Below are 27,853 nucleotides of genomic sequence, written 5' to 3'. Positions count from 1 at the left end.
CATCATTTTGGACCGTCGGCTATAGCCCATATCGTACGGCATTATATAGCGTGCCGTTTTTCATCATTTTTGAGGATTTAAAAAAAATGAAAAAATGACAAAAACGATGGGTTATAGCCCATGTTTTTTGAAATTTTGAAAAAAAAAGTTAGCCTCGTTTCTCATCATTTTGGACCATGGGCTATAGCCCATATCGTACGGCAAACTATAGCGCGCCGTTTTTCATCATTTTTGAGGATTTGAAAAAATGAAAAAATGACAAAAACGATGGGTTATAGCCCATGTTTTTTGAAATTTTGAAAAAAAAAGTTAGCCTCGTTTCTCATCATTTTGGACCGTGGGCTATAGCCCATATCGTACGGCATACTATAGCGCGCCGTTTTTCATCATTTTTGAGGATTTGAAAAAAATGACGAAATGACAAAAACGATGGGTTATAGCCCATGTTTTTTTAAATTTTGAAAAAAAAAAGTTAGCCTCGTTTCTCATCATTTTGGACCATGGGCTATAGCCCATATCGTACGGCATACTATAGCGCGCCGTTTTTCATCATTTTTGAGGATTTGAAAAAAATGACAAAAACGATGGGTTATAGCCCATGTTTTTTGAAATTTTGAAAAAAAAAGTTAGCCTCGTTTCTCATCATTTTGGACCGTGTGCTATAGCCCATATCGTATGGCATACTATAGCGCGCAGTTTTTCATCATTTTTGAAGATTTGAAAAAAATGACGAAATGACAAAAACGATGGGTTATAGCCCATGTTTTTTGAAATTTTGAAAAAAAAAGTTATCCTCGTTTCTCATCATTTTGGACCATGGGCTATAGCCCATATCGTACGGCATACTATAGCGCGCCGTTTTTCATCATTTTTGAGGATTTGAAAAAAATGACGAAATGACAAAAACGATGGGTTATAGCCCATGTTTTTTGAAATTTTGAAAAAAAAAGTTAGCCTCGTTTCTCATCATTTTGGACCGTGGGCTATAGCCCATATCGTACGGCATACTATAGCGCGCCGTTTTTCATCATTTTTGAGGATTTGAAAAAAATGACGAAATGACAAAAACGATGGGTTATAGCCCATGTTTTTTGAAATTTTGAAAAAAAAGTTAGCCTCGTTTCTCATCATTTTGGACCGTGGGCTATAGCCCATATCGTACGGCATACTATAGCGCGCAGTTTTTCATCATTTTTGAGGATTTGAAAAAAATGAAAAAATGACAAAAACGATGGGTTATAGCCCATGTTTTTTTTTAATTTTGAAAAAAAAAGTTAGCCTCGTTTCTCATCATTTTGGACCATGGGCTATAGCCCATATCGTACGGCATACTATAGCGCGCCGTTTTTCATCATTTTTGAGGATTTGAAAAAATGACGAAATGACAAAAACGATGGGTTATAGCCCATGTTTTTTGAAATTTTGAAAAAAAAAGTTATCCTCGTTTCTCATCATTTTGGACCATGGGCTATAGCCCATATCGTACGGCATACTATAGCGCGCCGTTTTTCATCATTTTTGAGGATTTGAAAAAAATGACGAAATGACAAAAACGATGGGTTATAGCCCATGTTTTTTGAAATTTTGAAAAAAAAAGTTAGCCTCGTTTCTCATCATTTTGGACCGTGGGCTATAGCCCATATCGTACGGCATACTATAGCGCGCCGTTTTTCATCATTTTTGAGGATTTGAAAAAAATGACGAAATGACAAAAACGATGGGTTATAGCCCATGTTTTTTTAAATTTTGAAAAAAAAGTTAGCCTCGTTTCTCATCATTTTGGACTGTGGGCTATAGCCCATATCGTACGGCATACTATAGCGCGCAGTTTTTCATCATTTTTGAGGATTTGAAAAAAATGACGAAATGACAAAAACGATGGGTTATAGCCCATGTTTTTTGAAATTTTGAAAAAAAAAGTTAGCCTCGTTTCTCATCATTTTGGACCGTGGGCTATAGCCCATATCGTACGGCATACTATAGCTCGCAGTTTTTCATCATTTTTGAATATTTGAAAAAAATGACGAAATGACAAAAACGATGGGTTATAGCCCATGTTTTTTGAAATTTTGAAAAAAAAAGTTATCCTCGTTTCTCATCATTTTGGACCATGGGCTATAGCCCATATCGTACGGCATACTATAGCGCGCCGTGTTTCATCATTTTTGAGGATTTGAAAAAAATGACGAAATGACAAAAACGATGGGTTATAGCCCATGTTTTTTGAAATTTTGAAAAAAAAAGTTAGCCTCGTTTCTCATCATTTTGGACCATGGGCTATAGCCCATATCGTACGGCATACTATAGCGCGCCGTTTTTCATCATTTTTGAGGATTTGAAAAAAATGACGAAATGACAAAAACGATGGGTTATAGCCCATGTTTTTTGAAATTTTGAAAAAAAAAGTTAGCCTCGTTTCTCATCATTTTGGACCGTGGGCTATAGCCCATATCGTACGGCATACTATAGCGCGCCGTTTTTCATCATTTTTGAGGATTTGAAAAAAATGACGAAATGACAAAAACGATGGGTTATAGCCCATGTTTTTTTAAATTTTGAAAAAAAAAGTTAGCCTCGTTTCTCATCATTTTGGACTGTGGGCTATAGCCCATATCGTACGGCATACTATAGCGCGCAGTTTTTCATCATTTTTGAGGATTTGAAAAAAATGACGAAATGACAAAAACGATGGGTTATAGCCCATGTTTTTTGAAATTTTGAAAAAAAAAGTTAGCCTCGTTTCTCATCATTTTGGACCGTGGGCTATAGCCCATATCGTACGGCATACTATAGCTCGCAGTTTTTCATCATTTTTGAATATTTGAAAAAAATGACGAAATGACAAAAACGATGGGTTATAGCCCATGTTTTTTGAAATTTTGAAAAAAAAAGTTATCCTCGTTTCTCATCATTTTGGACCATGGGCTATAGCCCATATCGTACGGCATACTATAGCGCGCCGTTTTTCATCATTTTTGAGGATTTGAAAAAAATGACGAAATGACAAAAACGATGGGTTATAGCCCATGTTTTTTGAAATTTTGAAAAAAAAAGTTAGCCTCGTTTCTCATCATTTTGGACCGTGGGCTATAGCCCATATCGTACGGCATACTATAGCTCGCAGTTTTTCATCATTTTTGAATATTTGAAAAAAATGACGAAATGACAAAAACGATGGGTTATAGCCCATGTTTTTTGAAATTTTGAAAAAAAAAGTTATCCTCGTTTCTCATCATTTTGGACCATGGGCTATAGCCCATATCGTACGGCATACTATAGCGCGCCGTTTTTCATCATTTTTGAGGATTTGAAAAAAATGACGAAATGACAAAAACGATGGGTTATAGCCCATGTTTTTTGAAATTTTGAAAAAAAAAGTTATCCTCGTTTCTCATCATTTTGGACCATGGGCTATAGCCCATATCGTACGGCATACTATAGCGCGCCGTTTTTCATCATTTTTGAGGATTTGAAAAAAATGACGAAATGACAAAAACGATGGGTTATTTATAGCCCATGTTTTTTGAAATTTTGAAAAAAAAAGTTAGCCTCGTTTCTCATCATTTTGGACCGTCGGCTATAGCCCATATCGTACGGCATTATATAGCGTGCCGTTTTTCATCATTTTTGAGGATTTAAAAAAAATGAAAAAATGACAAAAACGATGGGTTATAGCCCATGTTTTTTGAAATTTTGAAAAAAAAAGTTAGCCTCGTTTCTCATAATTTTGGACCATGGGCTATAGCCCATATCGTACGGCAAACTATAGCGCGCCGTTTTTCATCATTTTTGAGGATTTGAAAAAATGAAAAAATGACAAAAACGATGGGTTATAGCCCATGTTTTTTGAAATTTTGAAAAAAAAAGTTAGCCTCGTTTCTCATCATTTTGGACCGTGGGCTATAGCCCATATCGTACGGCATACTATAGCGCGCCGTTTTTCATCATTTTTGAGGATTTGAAAAAAATGACGAAATGACAAAAACGATGGGTTATAGCCCATGTTTTTTTAAATTTTGAAAAAAAAAAGTTAGCCTCGTTTCTCATCATTTTGGACCATGGGCTATAGCCCATATCGTACGGCATACTATAGCGCGCCGTTTTTCATCATTTTTGAGGATTTGAAAAAAATGAAAAAATGACAAAAACGATGGGTTATAGCCCATGTTTTTTGAAATTTTGAAAAAAAAAGTTAGCCTCGTTTCTCATCATTTTGGACCGTGTGCTATAGCCCATATCGTATGGCATACTATAGCGCGCAGTTTTTCATCATTTTTGAAGATTTGAAAAAAATGACGAAATGACAAAAACGATGGGTTATAGCCCATGTTTTTTGAAATTTTGAAAAAAAAAGTTATCCTCGTTTCTCATCATTTTGGACCATGGGCTATAGCCCATATCGTACGGCATACTATAGCGCGCCGTTTTTCATCATTTTTGAGGATTTGAAAAAAATGACGAAATGACAAAAACGATGGGTTATAGCCCATGTTTTTTGAAATTTTGAAAAAAAAAGTTAGCCTCGTTTCTCATCATTTTGGACCGTGGGCTATAGCCCATATCGTACGGCATACTATAGCGCGCCGTTTTTCATCATTTTTGAGGATTTGAAAAAAATGACGAAATGACAAAAACGATGGGTTATAGCCCATGTTTTTTGAAATTTTGAAAAAAAAGTTAGCCTCGTTTCTCATCATTTTGGACCGTGGGCTATAGCCCATATCGTACGGCATACTATAGCGCGCAGTTTTTCATCATTTTTGAGGATTTGAAAAAAATGAAAAAATGACAAAAACGATGGGTTATAGCCCATGTTTTTTTTTAATTTTGAAAAAAAAAGTTAGCCTCGTTTCTCATCATTTTGGACCGTGGGCTATAGCCCATATCGTACGGCATACTATAGCTCGCAGTTTTTCATCATTTTTGAAAATTTGAAAAAAATGACGAAATGACAAAAACGATGGGTTATAGCCCATGTTTTTTGAAATTTTGAAAAAAAAAGTTATCCTCGTTTCTCATCATTTTGGACCATGGGCTATAGCCCATATCGTACGGCATACTATAGCGCGCCGTTTTTCATCATTTTTGAGGATTTGAAAAAATGACGAAATGACAAAAACGATGGGTTATAGCCCATGTTTTTTGAAATTTTGAAAAAAAAAGTTAGCCTCGTTTCTCATCATTTTGGACTGTGGGCTATAGCCCATATCGTACGGCATACTATAGCGCGCAGTTTTTCATCATTTTTGAGGATTTGAAAAAAATGACGAAATGACAAAAACGATGGGTTATAGCCCATGTTTTTTGAAATTTTGAAAAAAAAAGTTAGCCTCGTTTCTCATCATTTTGGACCGTGGGCTATAGCCCATATCGTATGGCATACTATAGCGCGCAGTTTTTCATCATTTTTGAAGATTTAAAAAAAATGACGAAATGACAAAAACGATGGGTTATAGCCCATGTTTTTTGAAATTTTGAAAAAAAAAGTTAGCCTCGTTTCTCATCATTTTGGACCGTGGGCTATAGCCCATATCGTACGGCATACTATAGCGCGCCGTTTTTCATCATTTTTGAGGATTTGAAAAAAATGACGAAATGACAAAAACGATGGGTTATAGCCCATGTTTTTTTAAATTTTGAAAAAAAAAGTTAGCCTCGTTTCTCATCATTTTGGACTGTGGGCTATAGCCCATATCGTACGGCATACTATAGCGCGCAGTTTTTCATCATTTTTGAGGATTTGAAAAAAATGACGAAATGACAAAAACGATGGGTTATATCCCATGTTTTTTGAAATTTTGAAAAAAAAAGTTAGCCTCGTTTCTCATCATTTTGGACCGTGGGCTATAGCCCATATCGTACGGCATACTATAGCTCGCAGTTTTTCATCATTTTTGAATATTTGAAAAAAATGACGAAATGACAAAAACGATGGGTTATAGCCCATGTTTTTTGAAATTTTGAAAAAAAAAGTTAGCCTCGTTTCTCATCATTTTGGACCGTGGGCTATAGCCCATATCGTATGGCATACTATAGCGCGCAGTTTTTCATCATTTTTGAAGATTTAAAAAAAATGACGAAATGACAAAAACGATGGGTTATAGCCCATGTTTTTTGAAATTTTGAAAAAAAAAGTTAGCCTCGTTTCTCATCATTTTGGACCGTGGGCTATAGCCCATATCGTACGGCATACTATAGCGCGCCGTTTTTCATCATTTTTGAGGATTTGAAAAAAATGACGAAATGACAAAAACGATGGGTTATAGCCCATGTTTTTTTAAATTTTGAAAAAAAAAGTTAGCCTCGTTTCTCATCATTTTGGACTGTGGGCTATAGCCCATATCGTACGGCATACTATAGCGCGCAGTTTTTCATCATTTTTGAGGATTTGAAAAAAATGACGAAATGACAAAAACGATGGGTTATATCCCATGTTTTTTGAAATTTTGAAAAAAAAAGTTAGCCTCGTTTCTCATCATTTTGGACCGTGGGCTATAGCCCATATCGTACGGCATACTATAGCTCGCAGTTTTTCATCATTTTTGAATATTTGAAAAAAATGACGAAATGACAAAAACGATGGGTTATAGCCCATGTTTTTTGAAATTTTGAAAAAAAAAGTTATCCTCGTTTCTCATCATTTTGGACCATGGGCTATAGCCCATATCGTACGGCATACTATAGCGCGCCGTTTTTCATCATTTTTGAGGATTTGAAAAAAATGACGAAATGACAAAAACGATGGGTTATAGCCCATGTTTTTTGAAATTTTGAAAAAAAAAGTTAGCCTCGTTTCTCATCATTTTGGACCATGGGCTATAGCCCATATCGTACGGCATACTATAGCGTGCCGTTTTTCATCATTTTTGAGGATTTGAAAAAAAAGAAAAAATGACAAAAACGATGGGTTATAGCCCATGTTTTTTGAAATTTTGAAAAAAAAAGTTAGCCTCGTTTCTCATCATTTTGGACCGTGGGCTATAGCCCATATCGTACGGCATTATATAGCGTGCCGTTTTTCATCATTTTTGAGGATTTAAAAAAAATGAAAAAATGACAAAAACGATGGGTTATAGCCCATGTTTTTTGAAATTTTGAAAAAAAAAGTTAGCCTCGTTTCTCATCATTTTGGACTGTGGGCTATAGCCCATATCGTACGGCATACTATAGCGCGCAGTTTTTCATCATTTTTGAGGATTTGAAAAAAATGACGAAATGACAAAAACGATGGGTTATAGCCCATGTTTTTTGAAATTTTGAAAAAAAAAGTTAGCCTCGTTTCTCATCATTTTGGACCGTGGGCTATAGCCCATATCGTACGGCATACTATAGCTCGCAGTTTTTCATCATTTTTGAATATTTGAAAAAAATGACGAAATGACAAAAACGATGGGTTATAGCCCATGTTTTTTGAAATTTTGAAAAAAAAAGTTATCCTCGTTTCTCATCATTTTGGACCATGGGCTATAGCCCATATCGTACGGCATACTATAGCGCGCCGTTTTTCATCATTTTTGAGGATTTGAAAAAAATGACGAAATGACAAAAACGATGGGTTATAGCCCATGTTTTTTGAAATTTTGAAAAAAAAAGTTAGCCTCGTTTCTCATCATTTTGGACCATGGGCTATAGCCCATATCGTACGGCATACTATAGCGTGCCGTTTTTCATCATTTTTGAGGATTTGAAAAAAAAGAAAAAATGACAAAAACGATGGGTTATAGCCCATGTTTTTTGAAATGTTGAAAAAAAAAGTTAGCCTCGTTTCTCATCATTTTGGACCGTGGGCTATAGCCCATATCGTACGGCATTATATAGCGTGCCGTTTTTCATCATTTTTGAGGATTTAAAAAAAATGAAAAAATGACAAAAACGATGGGTTATAGCCCATGTTTTTTGAAATTTTGAAAAAAAAAGTTAGCCTCGTTTCTCATCATTTTGGACCATGGGCTATAGCCCATATCGTACGGCAAACTATAGCGCGCCGTTTTTCATCATTTTTGAGGATTTGAAAAAAATGAAAAAATGACAAAAACGATGGGTTATAGCCCATGTTTTTTGAAATTTTGAAAAAAAAAGTTAGCCTCGTTTCTCATCATTTTGGACCGTGGGCTATAGCCCATATCGTACGGCATACTATAGCGCGCCGTTTTTCATCATTTTTGAGGATTTGAAAAAAATGACGAAATGACAAAAACGATGGGTTATAGCCCATGTTTTTTGAAATTTTGAAAAAAAAAGTTAGCCTCGTTTCTCATCATTTTGGACCATGGGCTATAGCCCATATCGTACGGCATACTATAGCGCGCCGTTTTTCATCATTTTTGAGGATTTGAAAAAAATGAAAAAATGACAAAAACGATGGGTTATAGCCCATGTTTTTTGAAAATTTGAAAAAAAAAGTTATCCTCGTTTCTCATCATTTTGGACCGTGTGCTATAGCCCATATCGTATGGCATACTATAGCGCGCAGTTTTTCATCATTTTTGAAGATTTGAAAAAAATGACGAAATGACAAAAACGATGGGTTATAGCCCATGTTTTTTGAAATTTTGAAAAAAAAAGTTATCCTCGTTTCTCATCATTTTGGACCATGGGCTATAGCCCATATCGTACGGCATACTATAGCGCGCCGTTCTTCAATTTTTTTGAGGATTTGAAAAAAATGACGAAATGACAAAAACGATGGGTTATAGCCCATGTTTTTTGAAATTTTGAAAAAAAAAGTTAGCCTCGTTTCTCATCATTTTGGACCGTGGGCTATAGCCCATATCGTACGGCATACTATAGCGCGCCGTTTTTCATCATTTTTGAGGATTTGAAAAAAATGACGAAATGACAAAAACGATGGGTTATAGCCCATGTTTTTTGAAATTTTGAAAAAAAAAGTTAGCCTCGTTTCTCATCATTTTGGACCGTGGGCTATAGCCCATATCGTACGGCATACTATAGCGCGCAGTTTTTCATCATTTTTGAGGATTTGAAAAAAATGAAAAAATGACAAAAACGATGGGTTATAGCCCATGTTTTTTTTTAATTTTGAAAAAAAAAGTTAGCCTCGTTTCTCATCATTTTGGACCGTGGGCTATAGCCCATATCGTACGGCATACTATAGCTCGCAGTTTTTCATCATTTTTGAAGATTTGAAAAAAATGACGAAATGACAAAAACGATGGGTTATAGCCCATGTTTTTTGAAATTTTGAAAAAAAAAGTTAGCCTCGTTTCTCATCATTTTGGACCGTGGGCTATAGCCCATATCGTACGGCATACTATAGCGCGCAGTTTTTCATCATTTTTGAAGATTTGAAAAAAATGACGAAATGACAAAAACGATGGGTTATAGCCATAGAGTATTAAAAGGATAGAGACTAAACTAGCGCGAAGCTCCGCCCCCTCCGCTATTCATGTCAGTGGAAGTTGCTCAGTGGCGTTTTGAAGCACCCAGAAGGCTGCCGGAAGTACCGTCTTTTCGCTGATTCAGCATTTCACTTCCGCATTTGGACACCAAATTTTGGTGTCCAAATGCGGAAGTGCACCCAGAGTGCACCTGGGCTTTACATTGGGCGCTCGGTTGCACGGGGTTTCCTCGTCAAGATCCACGGGTCCGCCTGCAGTCCTTCCTCTTACCACTAGGGACCAGCGCTTCAACATTGGAGTGCCTAGCTGGCCCCTTGGTTATAGCCCATGTTTTTTTAAATTTTGAAAAAAGAAGTTATCCTCGTTTCTCATAATTTTGGACCGTGGGCTATAGCCCATATCGTACGGCATACTATAGCGCGCCGTTTTTCATCATTTTTGAGGATTTGAAAAAAATGACGAAATGACAAAAACGATGGTTTATAGCCCATGTTTTTTGAAATTTTGAAAAAAAAAGTTAGCCTCGTTTCTCATCATTTTGGACCGTGGGCTATAGCCCATATCGTACGGCATACTATAGCGCGCAGTTTTTCATCATTTTTGAAGATTTGAAAAAAATGACGAAATGACAAAAACGATGGGTTATAGCCCATGTTTTTTGAAAATTTGAAAAAAAAGTTATCCTCGTTTCTCATCATTTTGGACCATGGGCTATAGCCTATATCGTACGGCATACTATAGCGCGCCGTTTTTACATTTTTACATTTTTTTATTTTAACCAAAGGACCTGTAAATGACAACACAAAAACTAAGGCACTGGTGTCGTACTTCTGGTTTACCGGAACGGGGTGCAACTCCCTGCAGTGCCCTGCTCAATTTGTTGTATTTACATGGTTCATTGGTCCATGGTCTCAGAGGTCATCGTTATAGTCTTCATCATTTTTGAGGATTTAAAAAAGGTGAAAATCGAGGAAAGTTGCGGAGGAATTGCGGAGTGTTGCGGAAAATTGCGGAAAAAACGATAGGTTATAGCGCATGTTTTTAGATTTAAAAAAAAAATTGCGGAGTATTGCGGAGGAATTACGGAGTGTTGCGGAAAAATTGCGGAAAAGAATTGCGAAAAATTGTGGAAAAATTGCGAAATTGCGGAAATTGAGGAAATTGGGGAAATTGCGGAAAGCGTAAATTGCGGAAAATTGCGGAAAATTTCATGATTTGAGGATTTGAAAAAAATGACGAAATGACAAAAACGATGGGTTATAGCCCATGTTTTTTGAAATTTTGAAAAAAAAAGTTAGCCTCGTTTCTTATCATTTTGGACCGTGGGCTATAGCCCATATCGTACGGCATACTATAGCGTGCAGTTTTTCATCATTTTTGAGGATTTGAAAAAAATGACGAAATGACAAAAACGATGGGTTATAGCCCATGTTTTTTGAAATTTTGAAAAAAAAAGTTAGCCTCGTTTCTCATCATTTTGGACCGTGGGCTATAGCCCATATCGTACGGCATACTATAGCGCGCAGTTTTTCATCATTTTTGAAGATTTGAAAAAAATGACGAAATGACAAAAACGATGGGTTATAGCCCATGTTTTTTGAAATTTTGAAAAAAAAAGTTATCCTCGTTTCTCATCATTTTGGACCATGGGCTATAGCCCATATCGTACGGCATACTATAGCGCGCCGTTTTTCATCATTTTTGAGGATTTGAAAAAAATGAAAAAATGACAAAAACGATGGGTTATAGCCCATGTTTTTGAAATTTTGAAAAAAAAAGTTAGCCTCGTTTCTTATCATTTTGGACCGTGGACTATAGCCCATATCGTACGGCATACTATAGCGTGCAGTTTTTCATCATTTTTGAGGATTTGAAAAAAATGACGAAATGACAAAAACGATGGGTTATAGCCCATGTTTTTTGAAATTTTGAAAAAAAAAGTTAGCCTCGTTTCTCATCATTTTGGACCGTGGGCTATAGCCCATATCGTACGGCATACTATAGCGCGCAGTTTTTCATCATTTTTGAAGATTTGAAAAAAATGACGAAATGACAAAAACGATGGGTTATAGCCCATGTTTTTTGAAATTTTGAAAAAAAAAGTTATCCTCGTTTCTCATCATTTTGGACCATGGGCTATAGCCCATATCGTACGGCATACTATAGCGCGCCGTTTTTCATCATTTTTGAGGATTTGAAAAAAATGAAAAAATGACAAAAACGATGGGTTATAGCCCATGTTTTTTGAAATTTTGAAAAAAAAAGTTAGCCTCATTTCTCATCATTTTGGACCGTGGGCTATAAGCCCATATCGTACGGCATACTATAGCGTGCCGTTTTTCATCATTTTTGAGGATTTGAAAAAATTAAAAAAATGACAAAAACGATGAGTTATAGCCCATGTTTTTTGAAATTTTGAAAAAAAAAGTTAGCCTCGTTTCTCATCATTTTGGACCGTGGGCTATAGCCCATATCGTACGGCATACTATAGCGCGCAGTTTTTCATCATTTTTGAAGATTTGAAAAAAATAACGAAATGACAAAAACGATGGGTTATAGCCCATGTTTTTTGAAATTTTGAAAAAAACAGTTAGCCTCGTTTCTCATCATTTTGGACCGTGGGCTATAGCCCATATCGTACGGCATACTATAGCGCGCCGTTTTTCATCATTTTTGAGGATTTGAAAAAAATGACGAAATGACAAAAACGATGGGTCATAGCCCATGTTTTTTGAAATTTTGAAAAAAAAAGTTAGCCTCGTTTCTCATCATTTTGGACCGTGGGCTATAGCCCATATCGTACGGCATACTATAGCGCGCAGTTTTTCATCATTTTTGAAGATTTGAAAAAAATGACGAAATGACAAAAACGATGGGTTATAGCCCATGTTTTTTGAAAATTTGAAAAAAAAAGTTATCCTCGTTTCTCATCTTTTTGGACCATGGGCTATAGCCCATATCGTACGGCATACTATAGCGTGCCGTTTTTCATCATTTTTGAGGATTTGAAAAAATTAAAAAAATGACAAAAACGATGGGTTATAGCCCATGTTTTTTGAAATTTTGAAAAAAAAAGTTAGCCTCGTTTCTCATCATTTTGGACCGTGGGCTATAGCCCATATCGTACGGCATACTATAGCGCGCAGTTTTCATCATTTTTGAAGATTTGAAAAAAATGACGAAATGACAAAAACGATGGGTTATAGCCCATGTTTTTTGAAATTTTGAAAAAAAAAGTTATCCTCGTTTCTCATCATTTTGGACCATGGGCTAAAGCCCATATCGTACGGCATACTATAGCGTGCAGTTTTTCATCATTTTTGAGGATTTGAAAAAAATGACGAAATGACAAAAACGATGGGTTATAGCCCATGTTTTTTGAAATTTTGAAAAAAAAAGTTAGCCTCGTTTCTCATCATTTTGGACCGTGGGCTATAGCCCATATCGTACGGCATACTATAGCGCGCCGTTTTTCATCATTTTTGAGGATTTGAAAAAAATGACGAAATGACAAAAACGATGGGTTATAGCCCATGTTTTTTGAAATTTTGAAAAAAAAAGTTAGCCTCGTTTCTTATCATTTTGGACCGTGGGCTATAGCCCATATCGTACGGCATACTATAGCGCGCAGTTTTTCATCATTTTTGAAGATTTGAAAAAAATGACGAAATGACAAAAACGATGGGTTATAGCCCATGTTTTTTGAAATTTTGAAAAAAAAAGTTATCCTCGTTTCTCATCATTTTGGACCATGGGCTATAGCCCATATCGTACGGCATACTATAGCGCGCCGTTTTTCATCATTTTTGAGGATTTGAAAAAAATGAAAAAATGACAAAAACGATGGGTTATAGCCCATGTTTTTGAAATTTTGAAAAAAAAAGTTAGCCTCGTTTCTCATCATTTTGGACCGTGGGCTATAAGCCCATATCGTACGGCATACTATAGCGTGCCGTTTTTCATCATTTTTGAGGATTTGAAAAAATTAAAAAAATGACAAAAACGATGAGTTATAGCCCATGTTTTTTGAAATTTTGAAAAAAAAAGTTAGCCTCGTTTCTTATCATTTTGGACCGTGGGCTATAGCCCATATCGTACGGCATACTATAGCGTGCAGTTTTTCATCATTTTTGAGGATTTGAAAAAAATGACGAAATGACAAAAACGATGGGTCATAGCCCATGTTTTTTGAAATTTTGAAAAAAAAAGTTAGCCTCGTTTCTCATCATTTTGGACCGTGGGCTATAGCCCATATCGTACGGCATACTATAGCGCGCAGTTTTTCATCATTTTTGAGGATTTGAAAAAAATGACGAAATGGGTTATAGCCCATGTTTTTTGAAATTTTGAAAAAAAAAAGTTAGCCTCGTTTCTCATCATTTTGGACCATGGGCTATAGCCCATATCGTACGGCATACTATAGCGCGCCGTTTTTCATCATTTTTGAGGATTTGAAAAAAATGACGAAATGACAAAAACGATGGGTTATAGCCCATGTTTTTTGAAATTTTGAAAAAAAAAGTTAGCCTCGTTTCTTATCATTTTGGACCGTGGGCTATAGCCCATATCGTACGGCATACTATAGCACGCAGTTTTTCATCATTTTTGAAGATTTGAAAAAAATGACGAAATGACAAAAACGATGGGTTATAGCCCATGTTTTTTGAAATTTTGAAAAAAAAAGTTATCCTCGTTTCTCATCATTTTGGACCATGGGCTATAGCCCATATCGTACGGCATACTATAGCGCGCCGTTTTTCATCATTTTTGAGGATTTGAAAAAAATGAAAAAATGACAAAAACGATGGGTTATAGCCCATGTTTTTGAAATTTTGAAAAAAAAAGTTAGCCTCGTTTCTCATCATTTTGGACCGTGGGCTATAAGCCCATATCGTACGGCATACTATAGCGTGCCGTTTTTCATCATTTTTGAGGATTTGAAAAAATTAAAAAAATGACAAAAACGATGAGTTATAGCCCATGTTTTTTGAAATTTTGAAAAAAAAAGTTAGCCTCGTTTCTTATCATTTTGGACCGTGGGCTATAGCCCATATCGTACGGCATACTATAGCGTGCAGTTTTTCATCATTTTTGAGGATTTGAAAAAAATGACGAAATGACAAAAACGATGGGTCATAGCCCATGTTTTTTGAAATTTTGAAAAAAAAAGTTAGCCTCGTTTCTCATCATTTTGGACCGTGGGCTATAGCCCATATCGTACGGCATACTATAGCGCGCAGTTTTTCATCATTTTTGAAGATTTGAAAAAAATGACGAAATGACAAAAACGATGGGTTATAGCCCATGTTTTTTGAAAATTTGAAAAAAAAAGTTATCCTCGTTTCTCATCTTTTTGGACCATGGGCTATAGCCCATATCGTACGGCATACTATAGCGTGCCGTTTTTCATCATTTTTGAGGATTTGAAAAAATTAAAAAAAATGACAAAAACGATGGGTTATAGCCCATGTTTTTTGAAATTTTGAAAAAAAAAGTTAGCCTCGTTTCTCATCATTTTGGACCGTGGGCTATAGCCCATATCGTACGGCATACTATAGCGCGCAGTTTTCATCATTTTTGAAGATTTGAAAAAAATGACGAAATGACAAAAACGATGGGTTATAGCCCATGTTTTTTGAAATTTTGAAAAAAAAAAGTTATCCTCGTTTCTCATCATTTTGGACCATGGGCTAAAGCCCATATCGTACGGCATACTATAGCGTGCAGTTTTTCATCATTTTTGAGGATTTGAAAAAAATGACGAAATGACAAAAACGATGGGTCATAGCCCATGTTTTTTGAAATTTTGAAAAAAAAAGTTAGCCTCGTTTCTTATCATTTTGGACCGTGGGCTATAGCCCATATCGTACGGCATACTATAGCGTGCAGTTTTTCATCATTTTTGAGGATTTGAAAAAAATGACGAAATGACAAAAATGATGGGTTATAGCCCATGTTTTTTGAAATTTTGAAAAAAAAAGTTATCCTCGTTTCTCATCATTTTGGACCGTGGGCTATAGCCCATATCGTACGGCATACTATAGCGCGCCGTTTTTCATCATTTTTGAGGATTTGAAAAAAATGACAAAATGACAAAAACGATGGGTTATAGCCCATGTTTTTTGAAATTTTGAAAAAAAGTTAGCCTCGTTTCTCATCATTTTGGACCGTTCTAAATTCTAAAGCAGTTTATTTTATTTTATTAAAAACAATTAAATAGAATTTTAGCATGATCTACTCCAGTCTTCTGGCATGAAAGCAGAGTACATTTAGTAAAAAGCTTGTATAATTGTAAAGGTTTTATCAACTGAATGATTTAAACACACAAAGGTTAAATCCAAGAGTAAGAACATGTCTCATGTATTTAGCTTGCACAAATTTGAACCAGTACAAAAGTTACAAAATCTCTTCTCACTCAAAACCAGAACAATACATTAGTATTAAAACAGGTGTCAAATAAATACAATTGGCAGGCTTAGCTTAGCTGGTAGTAAATGCACTATGCAGAAACCCAGGCCATAATGCATTGCATGCACAGGTACATTTGTGAAAGAAAAGAAAAAAAAAAAAAAAAAACGATTTTTGGAAAATGAGAATCGATTCTGAATCGGACAGCATTAGAATCGCGATTCTAACTCGAATCGATTTTTTTTGACAGGCCTAATGTACACGTAATAGAGGCTAGTATTTTATAGAGAAAGGCTTTATTATGTGATGGGAGTTTAATTGTGTTTAAGTGCTTTGCATTATATGAAATGTCTTGTCGTAGTTTACCGTTTTGCCTCATTCTACTGTTGTTCTATAACCCACTGAGTATTTACTTTAATAAAGATTGTTATACATTTAAAACCCTCGTCTGTGGTCCTTCCAGGTTCGGACAGGACTACAGTTTGTAGTAAACTCAGTCTTTTACTTAATTTCCATATATAAATGTTTAGGCATTTTGAGCAAAGATCCCAGGAGGAGAGAGATACAAAAGTCAGAATACGAAAGTGAGGCAAGAGGAGACATGGGTAGGGATGGAGCTCATTAATTTATATCGATCAGGCTTAGAGCAATTTATATTATTTTGAGGAAAGACAGGAGACAATAAACTCTGAACAGAACCAGTATCTACTGGGGCAATTGCCCCAATGGGGCAAATACTAGGGCAATTGACCTTTTTACCAATAAAATAAAGAAACTGTTAACAGGTTAATATATGTTCCGCCACTTTAAAAGCGTAATTGAGTTTACCCAGATAGTGCTGGTTGGCATTTATTGATTCACCTCTTGATTATTCAAACATGAATGGGCCACTACGCTCAACAAGCCCAAAGCTTATTGATATCGGGTACTCAATAAGTTTAAGGATTTTTCCTGGTATCGCTCCATCCCTACACAGCTTATTGATAACGGGTAAGTTTAAGGATTTTGTTCGGGTATCGAGCTCCATCGCTACACATGGGTATCAACGTTTTATTGCTCACGGTCAAGCGGTCCATGAGCTATGCCCGTTTAAAGTTTGAATTTTCAGTTGAGTGCTATAGCGCCACCTATTGGACAATGGTTGTGGGCTTTGTGTCCTCGCCGTTTGGCATTGCCCTCTAGGTTGTCCTGATCAGATGGGGTGATGGGAAATCAGGGCAAATCGTCATTTTCAAATTATTGGGAGCCCAAAAAAAAGGAGGGCTACCATATTGCCAAGTTTGACGAAAACCCGACAGCACAGTTCAGCCAGAACTAACATTTTTGGTGGAAGGAGAAGAGAAAAATAAGGGACCAAGAGTCCCTTCGGGCTTGGTCCCTAAATAGACTTGTAACCCAACTGTAGGGAGTACAAACACAGTAAAGAACCTGGGGGTTATCATCTATGAAAAGGAAACAATGAGCAGAAAATGAACCATGTAAATACAACAAATTGAGGGCACCGCAGGGAGTTGAACCCCGTTCTGGTAAACCAGGAGTACCACACCAGTGCCTTAGTTTTTGTTTATAATTTACAGGTCCAAATCAGTCATTAGTTTCAATTTTGCAATATAATTAAAAAAAAGAGAGAGACTACACACTCAATTTGAATCTTGACTATAATGATAGCCATGCTTATGTCTTTATACAATTGAAAGCCGGAAGACTCACTCCACAAATACCTTAAGGAAAACCCCTCCGACATAAACTAAGAAAATATTTTGTCATGCTCATAAAGTGCTGCAAAGTGCTAAAAGTGAAAAGTGCAGCAGAAAACGTTTGGGTCATAGGCCCATCGTCAATGCCAAAGTTTTAGCTGCAAATGGCAGCATAAATAAATCACATCAATACACACCACATAATGTGATGTTAACTGACACGATGAAGCTTGCACATTATAAGACATACATCACATCAACCAACATCACATACCTAGCCCTACCCTAACCCTATAAGTTAATTATGTGATGTTGGGATGACATGATGAAGCCTTACTCACAAATGTGAAATGAGACAAGACATAAACACACATCACATACCGGGCCTGTGTTCATAGGTGATGTGGGCTTACGTAATGAAGCTTTACTCACAAATTAGATCTGATAATATAGCACGAACAATGGTCTTATGACCTAGATGTTTGCTGCTGCACTTTTCACTTCAAGCACTTTGAGCGCTTTATGAACATGAACAAAATAGATTTTCTTGGTCTCTGCCCAAGCAGTTGGCCTTTAGGTTTCCGTGGCGCAAGTATTTTTCTATCTAGTTGTCCCATGTAGGAAACATGGGGCAAGACTGTACAATTTATGCCATTTGTGGACGATTGACATAAATTATACGAGGTAGCAGCATTCTTTGCGCCCCAGTATTTGTCAGCAATATTATGAACATTAGTACACAACATGAACAGCAATAAACACAATTCATATGGCGCAATGCCAACAGACATGAATGACGAGCTAGCCACAATTGCTGTGAAAAATCACCTTTAAAAAACCACATAAATGCACATCACATATCGGCCTGTGTTCATATCTGATGTGAACTGACGTGATGACGCTTTACTGGTAAATTACATGAAACAGCTCCAAATGAGAAACTGTACGCGAGACATGACCCGAGTCACACATACACTAGTGAAAAACTAGTGTCATAGATAGGAAAGAAAGAAGAAATTACAATACAATAAAGCAAAATGCGATTAAAAACTCCGAGACCAAAAACAAATAACTTTATTAAAGCAAAGAAGAGAGAAAAGATGAAGGTTGGGTAAAAACCTTGTACGTCCAAAATGGTTACTTTTATGGACCAAAACAACTGATCCAATATTATTAATATAATAATCTGTGTTCCAATGTTATTATTTAGTCACAAGCTCTTGCTGATACTTCACTGGTTTGAAAAACAGAATACTACATGTTAAATATTCAATAATGGATTATCTTTGCCTCATGAGATTGGCCATTTGCTACTTGTGTGTGACACTGTAGCATGACCAAGTAAGGAAATTAATTTACAAAAGGTTGAACTATGGAGATACAAGGTTTCTGCCCAACAGTCAAGGATAATAAACTACACTCACTTACCTTCAATATCAGCACTAAACAAAACTCACACCAACCAAGGAAACAAATGACACAGCGGCCATCATTTGCTTCCTCTTGTTAGTTTACACAGACCTACAGCATAGTAAGCTGTAAACACAGTGTTAAGGGGCTACATGCTACCATAATGACGCAAGACATAAATCACATACCTCCACATCACATTTGTACACACATAAAAAACACTAGTGAAGAACTAGGGCAATAGATAGGCAAGAAGAAAGACATTATACTTAAATAAAATAAAGCAAAATGCGATTAAAAACTATGACAACAAAAAATAAATAACTTTATTAAATCTAAAGAATAGAAGAGAAAGGAGACACAAGAGAACATACATATGTGATGTGGATGTGGACAGACTTTACCCGTAAATTATGTTAAACGATAAATAAATCACATGCCTCCACAAACATCACATAACTGTGATGTGGACTGGCATTATACACACAAATTAAGTGAAATTATACATGGCGCGAAAGACAACCTATGGTATGGTAGCATGTAGCCCACTTAAACAAGCAGCAGGAATCAGACGGTTAACTAACCTTCACTGATAACAGCACCCAGCAGTGGCAACAGCATAGAGTTCACCCAGCAGTGGCAACAGCATAGAGTTCACACCTCCAGTCCGCTTCACTTTCTGAAATGGCAGGGGAAAAGAAAATTAGTTGTCGGCCTACAGGATGACATTTTGGAAGTCATAACAGTCACTGACAGAGCTGTGTCACCATTATTACACACATTCTAGGGCTATAATCTGCCTTGTGCAACCATTTCTTTTATGAAGCCTAAAAGCTAAAAAGTTCTGTATGTAATTACCATGGGGGGGCTTCCGTCGCTCGGTTGAAGATAGCCGGTATTAATAGAGCCGCGTAGGTTGTATGGCACAATACGTCCCGAGCACCGTACGCCTCGTAATCTCAGGGAGCGTTCGTTGACACCGTTATTAGTTTCAGCCCAGCCGAGTAGACACTCTATTATCAATACCAGCCATCTCCTGAAGACTGCAGCCAAGGTCACCGCATGACACCAAGGTCACATGATCAACCTGTAAGACACAAACATACACCAACATTACTCTTTATCCAGATATTATACATTGTAGAAAACACATCTTTAGGAAATTCTTGCATTTTTCTTTTGCAACCAGATCTTATTTTAATGATGTTTGAGACAAAAAACACTTTCCTGGGGTTTTTATGCGTTTAGATATTTCAGTATTTCAAAGAGTCCATGATGTCATCATGGACACTGGGCTCACTTCCTTCCTGGACTAAATGTTGTCTCAGTAAGACAGCCCTCCCTCTATCCACAAGGAGGAGCAGTGGCCCAAAGCATTGTGGGAATTGTAGTTCAGGAAGGAAGCGAGCCCGGTGTCCATGACATCATGGAGTCCATGGACACTTTGAAATACTAAAATATCTAAAAACACATAAAAACCCCAGGAAAGTGCGTCTCAAAAATCATTCAAATAAGATCTGGTTGCAAAAGGGGTGAAGTGTCTGAGCCACAGTTACAACTTGTTTTACCATTATGTACTAAAGTAAAAGGGTATGGCATCAAAATGCACTTAAAAAATGACCAAATGTAGCTCATTACGCAGAAATGTCCCATATCAAATGTTAGAAAGAAAAAATAATCTGAAAATAGCAGAACTACAATCTCACAATGCATTGCATCACAATGCATTGTGAGATTGTAGATCAGCTACTTCCAAATGGCCAAAATGTGGTTGTAGCTAGCCCAGTGGTAAATTGTGTAGCCAATGTAGCCAAAGGGATATTTTTTTTAAATAATCCAAATCTACAAAACTAGTAGTGTCCAAATAAAATATAAATGTACAATATATTGTCCACAGTACTTCAGTAGATGTAATTATTTACTTTCCACCTGTTTGTTTGTTTATTTGTTTGTGTCTCAAAAAGTACCAACACATTCCTCATATTGTTGTCCTTTTAGAGTCACAATAAACAACCAACAGTCCTTCTAACAACACTAATATTAAAAAAACAACAGAGTTAATGTTGGCTAACAACCATGCGGTTCTAAAACAAACCTTACCTTGTTGCAGCTACGCCCCAAACACACTGCTACGGAACGCGTGCGGTTCCATTTTAAATCATAAGCCCCGCCTACTGTATCCGGGTCTAGACCGTCGGTCATTGGTCCGTCAGAGTGTATGGATCACAGCTGTGTGGAAGGAAGCCGCACGCATGCGCGCGCACACACGCACGCACACACGACTGACAGACAGACAGACAGACAGTTGATGGACAGTTCAACATAATTAATCGGTTCACATTGCTGTCGGTCGGAGGAGGAGGAGGAGGAGGAGGATTTGCTGTGGTGAACGGAATGTTAGTCAAGTCAGTTACAGTTCCCACTGGGATTTCCTGACAGTGTGGGAGGGTGCCCCACTCCTGGGGAGGGAGTTGGCTGAGATCCAGGAAGGTGTTGCTGGCTGCAATAAATAAAGGTTGGTTTTTTTTTATCGTTGAAAATCATGAAAAACAACATAAGTATGTAGGCTATATTAAAAAAATGATGAAAATCTGTTTTTTCGGCGACATATACGTCGAACCAATCATGATCGACTTAATACTACTCATGTAGGCCTATAGCCGTTTTTCATCATTTTTGAGGATTTGAAAAAAATGAAAAAATGAAAAAAAAAACGATGGGTTATAGCCCATGTTTTTTAATTTTTGATTTTTTTTATATCCTCGTTTTTCATCATTTTGGACCATGGGCTATAGCCCATATCGTACGGCATACTATAGCACGCCGTTTTTCATCATTTTTGAGGATTTGAAAGAAATGAAAAAATTATAGCCCATGTTTTTTGAATTTCTTATTTTTATGCATGAAAAACGACTTAGTATGTACATTTTTGGTTTCGATGATACAAAAAAGAAAATCATGAAAAATGACTCACAAATGCCAAGCCTTTAAAAAATGGACACAGTGCAGTTACTTTGTGATTTGTATTGCTTTTTAATGTGTTTTTTTCCTTAGAAATAATAAAAACCATACAATATACCAAACAAAATACAAGGTTCTATACAAGCATAGTAGCTCATTCACACACACATTCTATATGTTCAGACTGACCTGAACACATCATGCCACTGGAGTTTCCTTCTTGGCAAGGTAATGTCTAATTCATGCTCGGTCACACCACAGTGTTGCATGCCGATAATGGCAGATCTACAAAGCAACGTTGTGAGCTTGCCGTTTTTGACCCGCGACACTGCGGTGCAACAAAGTATGAATCGGCTTGAGGCTAACATTCGATTTGTTGTGGAGAATCCCCCCCCCCCCAAAAAAAAACCCCCAAAACAAAACAAAACAAGCATGTCTTATGCAGAAATGTACTCATAGAGTCTATGAGGACATAGACTGATAAAGATACTGAAAATTACAGGCATCATTTGATTCTTTTTTTTATTTTTATATATATATATATATATATATATATATATATATATATATATATATATATATATAAAATGTGAAGACTAGGGAACACAACTTGACTTGAGCATGCAGGCTCTCGCAGTTAAATTATGGAACATTCTAGTCTGATATAAAAGTGCCCCATAAAGCACTATATTTTGTTTATTTTTATTTTTAATCTAGAAGAATCGACCTCCGAGTTAAGAGTACAGTACAGGCTATAGGCGGTCATTGCAGGCCTCTTCTGAACATGTATTATCATGCTGTCAACTAAATAAGACCTCGTGTAACAGGCAATAAAAAGGAGTCATGTCCCTAATACTATTCAGGTCCTATTCAGTCCGTATGCAGGGCTTAATACAAGCAAAACTCATTTTTTGTAAATGAGCATATGTAAAAAAAAAAAAAGAAAAAAAAAAGAAAAAAAAAAAGAATGTTTATTATTTTTTTGTACTTTTTTCAATTATCAAATCATTTTAACTCAAACTATAATTTGAGTTGCTATTACAGTTAAAACACTGTATTATAAGTATGTGGGCTACTTGTAATATTCTTCTACACCACATGAGGGCAGCAGCTACACACTAAGTTCATAGCCATATAGGGCGTTTGTCCCAAGCAAGTAGGATGCGTTTAATGGTGCTGTGTGCCGTTTTATCATTTATTTTCTTCTTTTTACAATAGTATTTCTGCTTCCATGCATGCAAAAGACTCTGTTTACCTTTACTCTGTCAAAGTCTGTTTGTTCTTAACAATTTTGACAAAAGGATATGCATTGTTCGTTTACATTAATTCCTACAACATTTAAGTGCTAAACTTTGTGTTTTTAGGCAGATTTAATTAAGTTTATTCAAAAACAATCTGTTGGCAACACTTCAGGATAACTCCATTTTGACCCTTCGTCACAACAAACTTTCACACTTAAGTATTTTGTCCACTCCTACACAGTAAAATCCAGTGTTAAAACACTGAGGATTTTTACTGCATACTAAAAACAAATCCTACCCCAAAAATGTTCAATGCTAGAAAAAAAAAGAAATGTTAAGAGCTGTGAAAGAAATGAAAAAAAAACATCAAAAACGACAGTGATACGATTTAAAATGCACACACTTTACACAATATATTTTTCAACGCAGTTCAAAATCTGGTGATTTCAAAAGTTTTGCCAAAATAAAGAGCTTTCTTTCTTGCTTTCAGTAATCTATAGATGTATACGATATAATACATGTATACAGGTTAACATAGAGCAACAGAGCAAAAACAAATAATAAATATTTTAGTCACTGTTTGGAAGTTTTTTTCTTTCCTTTTTTTCTTTTTTTTCTCAATATATATATTTATATAGGTATATTTATATGTACTGTATAGCTTACTTCCGGAAATGATGTGGTTGTTAACAGTTTCGGCCGGCTGATGTAATGCATAACGTTATTGATAGTAGCTTCTCTCTGTGGTAATAGCGCCCCTCAGTAGGTTTGGCGGAGATTTTCAACAGCAATATATATATATATAAAAAAATCATAAATCATAAAAAGATGGAGAGCGTGACAGTAGTGCAACCATTGGCTGTGAAGATTCTCATCTTAAAACCCTTTTTAGCCCTTCGAGGATGAGTGGAAAAGTGTGTGTACACAAGTGCAAGCTGTGGCCTAGTAAGGCTGGCATATTAGGATACTAATAATGGCTGATTCAGTGGTTCTCAAACCTTAAATCTCAAGGATCCCCAGAGTGTACATATGGAACCACAGATTTGTGGGTCCATTTGGAACCCAGAGGGTCCCTGAATCCCCAATGTTAGAACCACTGGTCTAATTTATGATTTGTCCTATGGCGCTGTCACATGCAGACAATAACTGATCTTAAAGTTAACAACGTGCCACATTGTTAGCTTGAAGATCGGTTCTGTGCGTGCGACAAAGTAGGCCTATGTTGTAAACCGTTCAAAAAAAGAAAGGAGGATGTTTGGGTGCACTGAATCAATAAATCATGACCAACTGGTGTCTCCCTCAGTGGTGGAAAGTAACTTTGTACATTTACTTAAGTACTGAGCTTAAGTAGGCTACAATTTTGAGGTACTTTTGTTTTATGTACATTTTTCAATACTGTATACTTCAAGTCCATTGCATCTCAGAGGTCTAACATTGTACTTTTTACACGACTACAACTATTTGAAAGCGTCAGTTACAAGTTACTTTGCAGATTTACATTATAAAACATGCATTAACCAATTAAGCCCCATTTCAATATTGTGTCTATTTTGAAAGGGGACAGGCTTTAGTTCCGGCATACTATTGGTCCGTCTGTCATTAGATAGACACCATAACCAAAACCCTAACCACAAGCACGGTCCAACGCATGTCGGGAGTGACGGTGATTTCCGCATGTCGGACCTTTGATTGGATTGTGTAATTGCCACCTGTGATTTGACAATAAAATGTATTCCAATTCTGCTACATTTTACTTAAGTAAAATAAATCATAGCACTTCTTCCACCACTGGTCTGTCTTTTTTATCACAGAACTGGTGAGGAAACAAAACTCTCCCCACCTCGACTTGTTGGACGACACCACAGCTGCATGGTGGGTGAAAAAGACAATTTATTGCCTTTTTTTTTCTCCCTTAAAAAAAGAAAAGGAACCGTACTACATACGACAAGAATCTGGAACTGTTTGAAATTGGACAATCATTCAACGTTTTGGGAATTTGCATATTATCAGAGAGCTAGGATGTTTTAGTTTTTTTAAGTTTTTTTCTTATTCTTTTCATTCTTTCCTTCCTTAGAAAGCTATTCATTAAAAAAAAAAAGTCAGGCACCAAAATTCTTTGAGTACAGATCTACTCGGAAAGCAATCTAGAATATTTACACTGATTCACCTTGCCGTGTGCTAAACAAAAATGTCCTCTTAACATTTTATGCAAGAAGGCAAAGATGCACCAAGGATGAAATCAACCTACAGTATCATTACATAGAGTGAGAAACAGTTCAGTAAAATTTGATTAAGCAGCCATATTTCTTTTACAAAAGAACATTTTCAACCCTCTGACAGTGGCAAACTATATACGCCCTGACCACTTATTTTTTTCTTCTTCTTCTTCTTCTTTGGTTGACCAGTCGGAAAAAAGCCTGACACAGTAAAGATTTACAATCCACCCTCGCATCGCACAACTTGACTTCTTCCTTTAAAAATAAAAAATAAAAAACGAAAGAACAAACAAAAGTTATGCGTTGGCAAAACGGAAATTTTGCTCACGCCAACATTTGCCTCGTCCTGTTCATGGTTACCCTGCCACGGAGATCAAACCGGCCTCCCGCCCACATCGTCACTCGTCATACACAGCCACGCCCGCCCCCCCACCCACTTCCTCTGGTCCATCCAAGAGTCTGTCCGAGAAATAAAGCACATGCACAGAAACACGCATGCACGCACGCGCACACACGCGCACACACACACACACACACACACACACACACACACACACTTCTATTCTATCTATTCGAGTGGTTCTCATGTCACACGGACCCCCAACTTGAAAAAATAAATAATAATGTGTCAGGGAAGATTTCATGAAAATAGCCGGTCTACAAGACCACAAAGCATGTCACCATGGGACGCATTGCAAACTTGTAAATCAGATATTTTCAAATCAAATAGCCTACGTACTGTAATGTGTTGCAAAAGATTAAGTCATTTGGGGACCGCTTGGAACCCCCACAAGAACCCATGGGCGAGGGGGTCCCTGGACCCCACATAGAGAACCACTGATCCTCTCTTTCACACACTTCCCTCTAGCTCTCCTGTGCTCACAAAGAACATTCACACGATCTCGCTTCAGCGAAAGGCACACATGAAAGACATAAGGTGACGCATAAAATCAAAATGCTGAATAGTCCGAAATAAGAAACAAGTGTCTGTGTGGTTAAAAAGAAAAAGAAAAGAAACAACCAAAGCAGAAAAAAAAAGGAAAAAAAGGCGCCAGGATTCTTGCTTGTTTTGGTCAGCCTCTCATCGTTTCTGCGCGCTGATCATCTTGGAGACGAAGTTAACGATGGCGCTGGCGGGCTGTTCGGGGTCCATCTCGGCAAACAGGTGGCTGATGTTGTCGGTTGTGCTTCCTTGCTTCCGTGCCACGAACCCAAAGAACCTGGAAGCACAGAATCAGTATGAGTTGAATCCCACTGCGCAAAAAGCATGGAATACGGATGTGTAGATTACAGGAAACTCCCGTTAAACTTTCCAACAAACTCCGGTAAACTCCCGAATTGTACCCTGCATATTAGTGTATATTACTGTATGCCTGCTAAACTTGAGGTTTACGGGCAAATCTAGTGCCCATAATTGCCCGTTAACTCCTCTTTTCACGCAGTGTCCTTGTCTACTTTACACGAAAATACTTTTAATCAAAGACCTAGTTATTTTGCCATACGACACAGAAACAAATATCAATCATTAATATCTGATAAGACCTCAGCCAATTTGTTCTGTTTTGGATAATGGTCAGTGGAAAGGCATGCAATGGATTTATTACGTGGCACATCCACAAATATGATCATAAAAAGGAAATGGATATATTATAATTATACAACAAAATCTATATGTCTTCCAAGGACACGGAATCTGGAAATAAAATCATTCTCATGAACTAGTACATTTATAGACTCCAATGAAGTTTTTTTTGGGGGTGGAGGGGGCACGCTCAAACGTTATCCAGACCGCGGTTAAATCACAATCAGATTTGGACAGTGGTGGAAAGAGTACTAAGTATTCAATTTAAATACTGCATTATAGAAATGCACTGTTGATGTGTTGCATGGCGACACATTGTGAGCTTGTAGATTGGCCATTTTCAAATGGCCGAAATGTATATAGTGCCGAAGTGGGTAATGTATGTTTTGAAAACATAATCTACATCTACAAACTAAGTACGGTAGTAACTAAAGTTTTCAAATAAATGTAGTGGAGTAGATGCACAAGTTGTAAATCCACAAGTCTGTGGCAGCTGTGATCAAAAGCCCCGAACAAGACCACTGCAAATCTCAAACATCCTCTGCCAACAAACAGCCCAGCTCATTGGCAGCTGGGAAGGATGCTTTTATCTTGTGCCCAGCCATCTATCCATCTATTATATGCTGCATAGCCTCTGTTTTCAGCAGGCCTGGGCGATACCACTTCAAATGTATTATCATTATCATGATTATTTCAAACCTGCCTTGATTTTAATGGGCTATTTTCACCATTTGTGTAGTCCACCGCTGTACAACAAAGTGGTTAATCAAACTAGAAATACAATTTTGTGTCAATTCGTAGAAGAAAACAAATAATAATCAAAAAGGCTATTCAAAGAATCTACATTAGATTAAAGGTAGTAGTTCACCCAAATAATTACTTGATTTCTATCAATTACACACCCTGTGAAATTCATGGTTATTTTTGTTTGTTTGTTTATTTGTTTGTTTGTGTTGTATTCCTGAGCCAATAATGATGA

General features: G+C 36.8%; 1 protein-coding gene across 7 annotated transcripts in view; it reads right to left on the bottom strand.

Annotated features, from left to right (window-relative positions):
- Positions 1 to 21,887: 21,887 nt before the first annotated feature.
- Positions 21,888 to 27,853, bottom strand: part of tns1b (tensin 1b) — a 271,361-nt gene continuing 265,395 nt past the window's right edge. For all 7 annotated transcript variants that reach the window (XM_080785765.1, XM_080785767.1, XM_080785771.1 and 4 more), the window contains one exon: positions 21,888 to 26,512. In XM_080785765.1, coding sequence (XP_080641891.1) covers positions 26,374 to 26,512 — 139 coding nt within the window. In that variant the 3' untranslated portion in view covers positions 21,888 to 26,373. The remainder of the gene's footprint in view (positions 26,513 to 27,853) is intronic.

Source organism: Protomyctophum bolini, assembly GCF_963924005.1.
Source record: "Protomyctophum bolini genome assembly, chromosome: 16".
Classification (NCBI taxonomy): domain Eukaryota; kingdom Metazoa; phylum Chordata; class Actinopteri; order Myctophiformes; family Myctophidae; genus Protomyctophum; species Protomyctophum bolini.
Note: the sequence above shows the minus strand (reverse complement) of the source record. Positions and strands in the feature narration are given on the sequence as shown.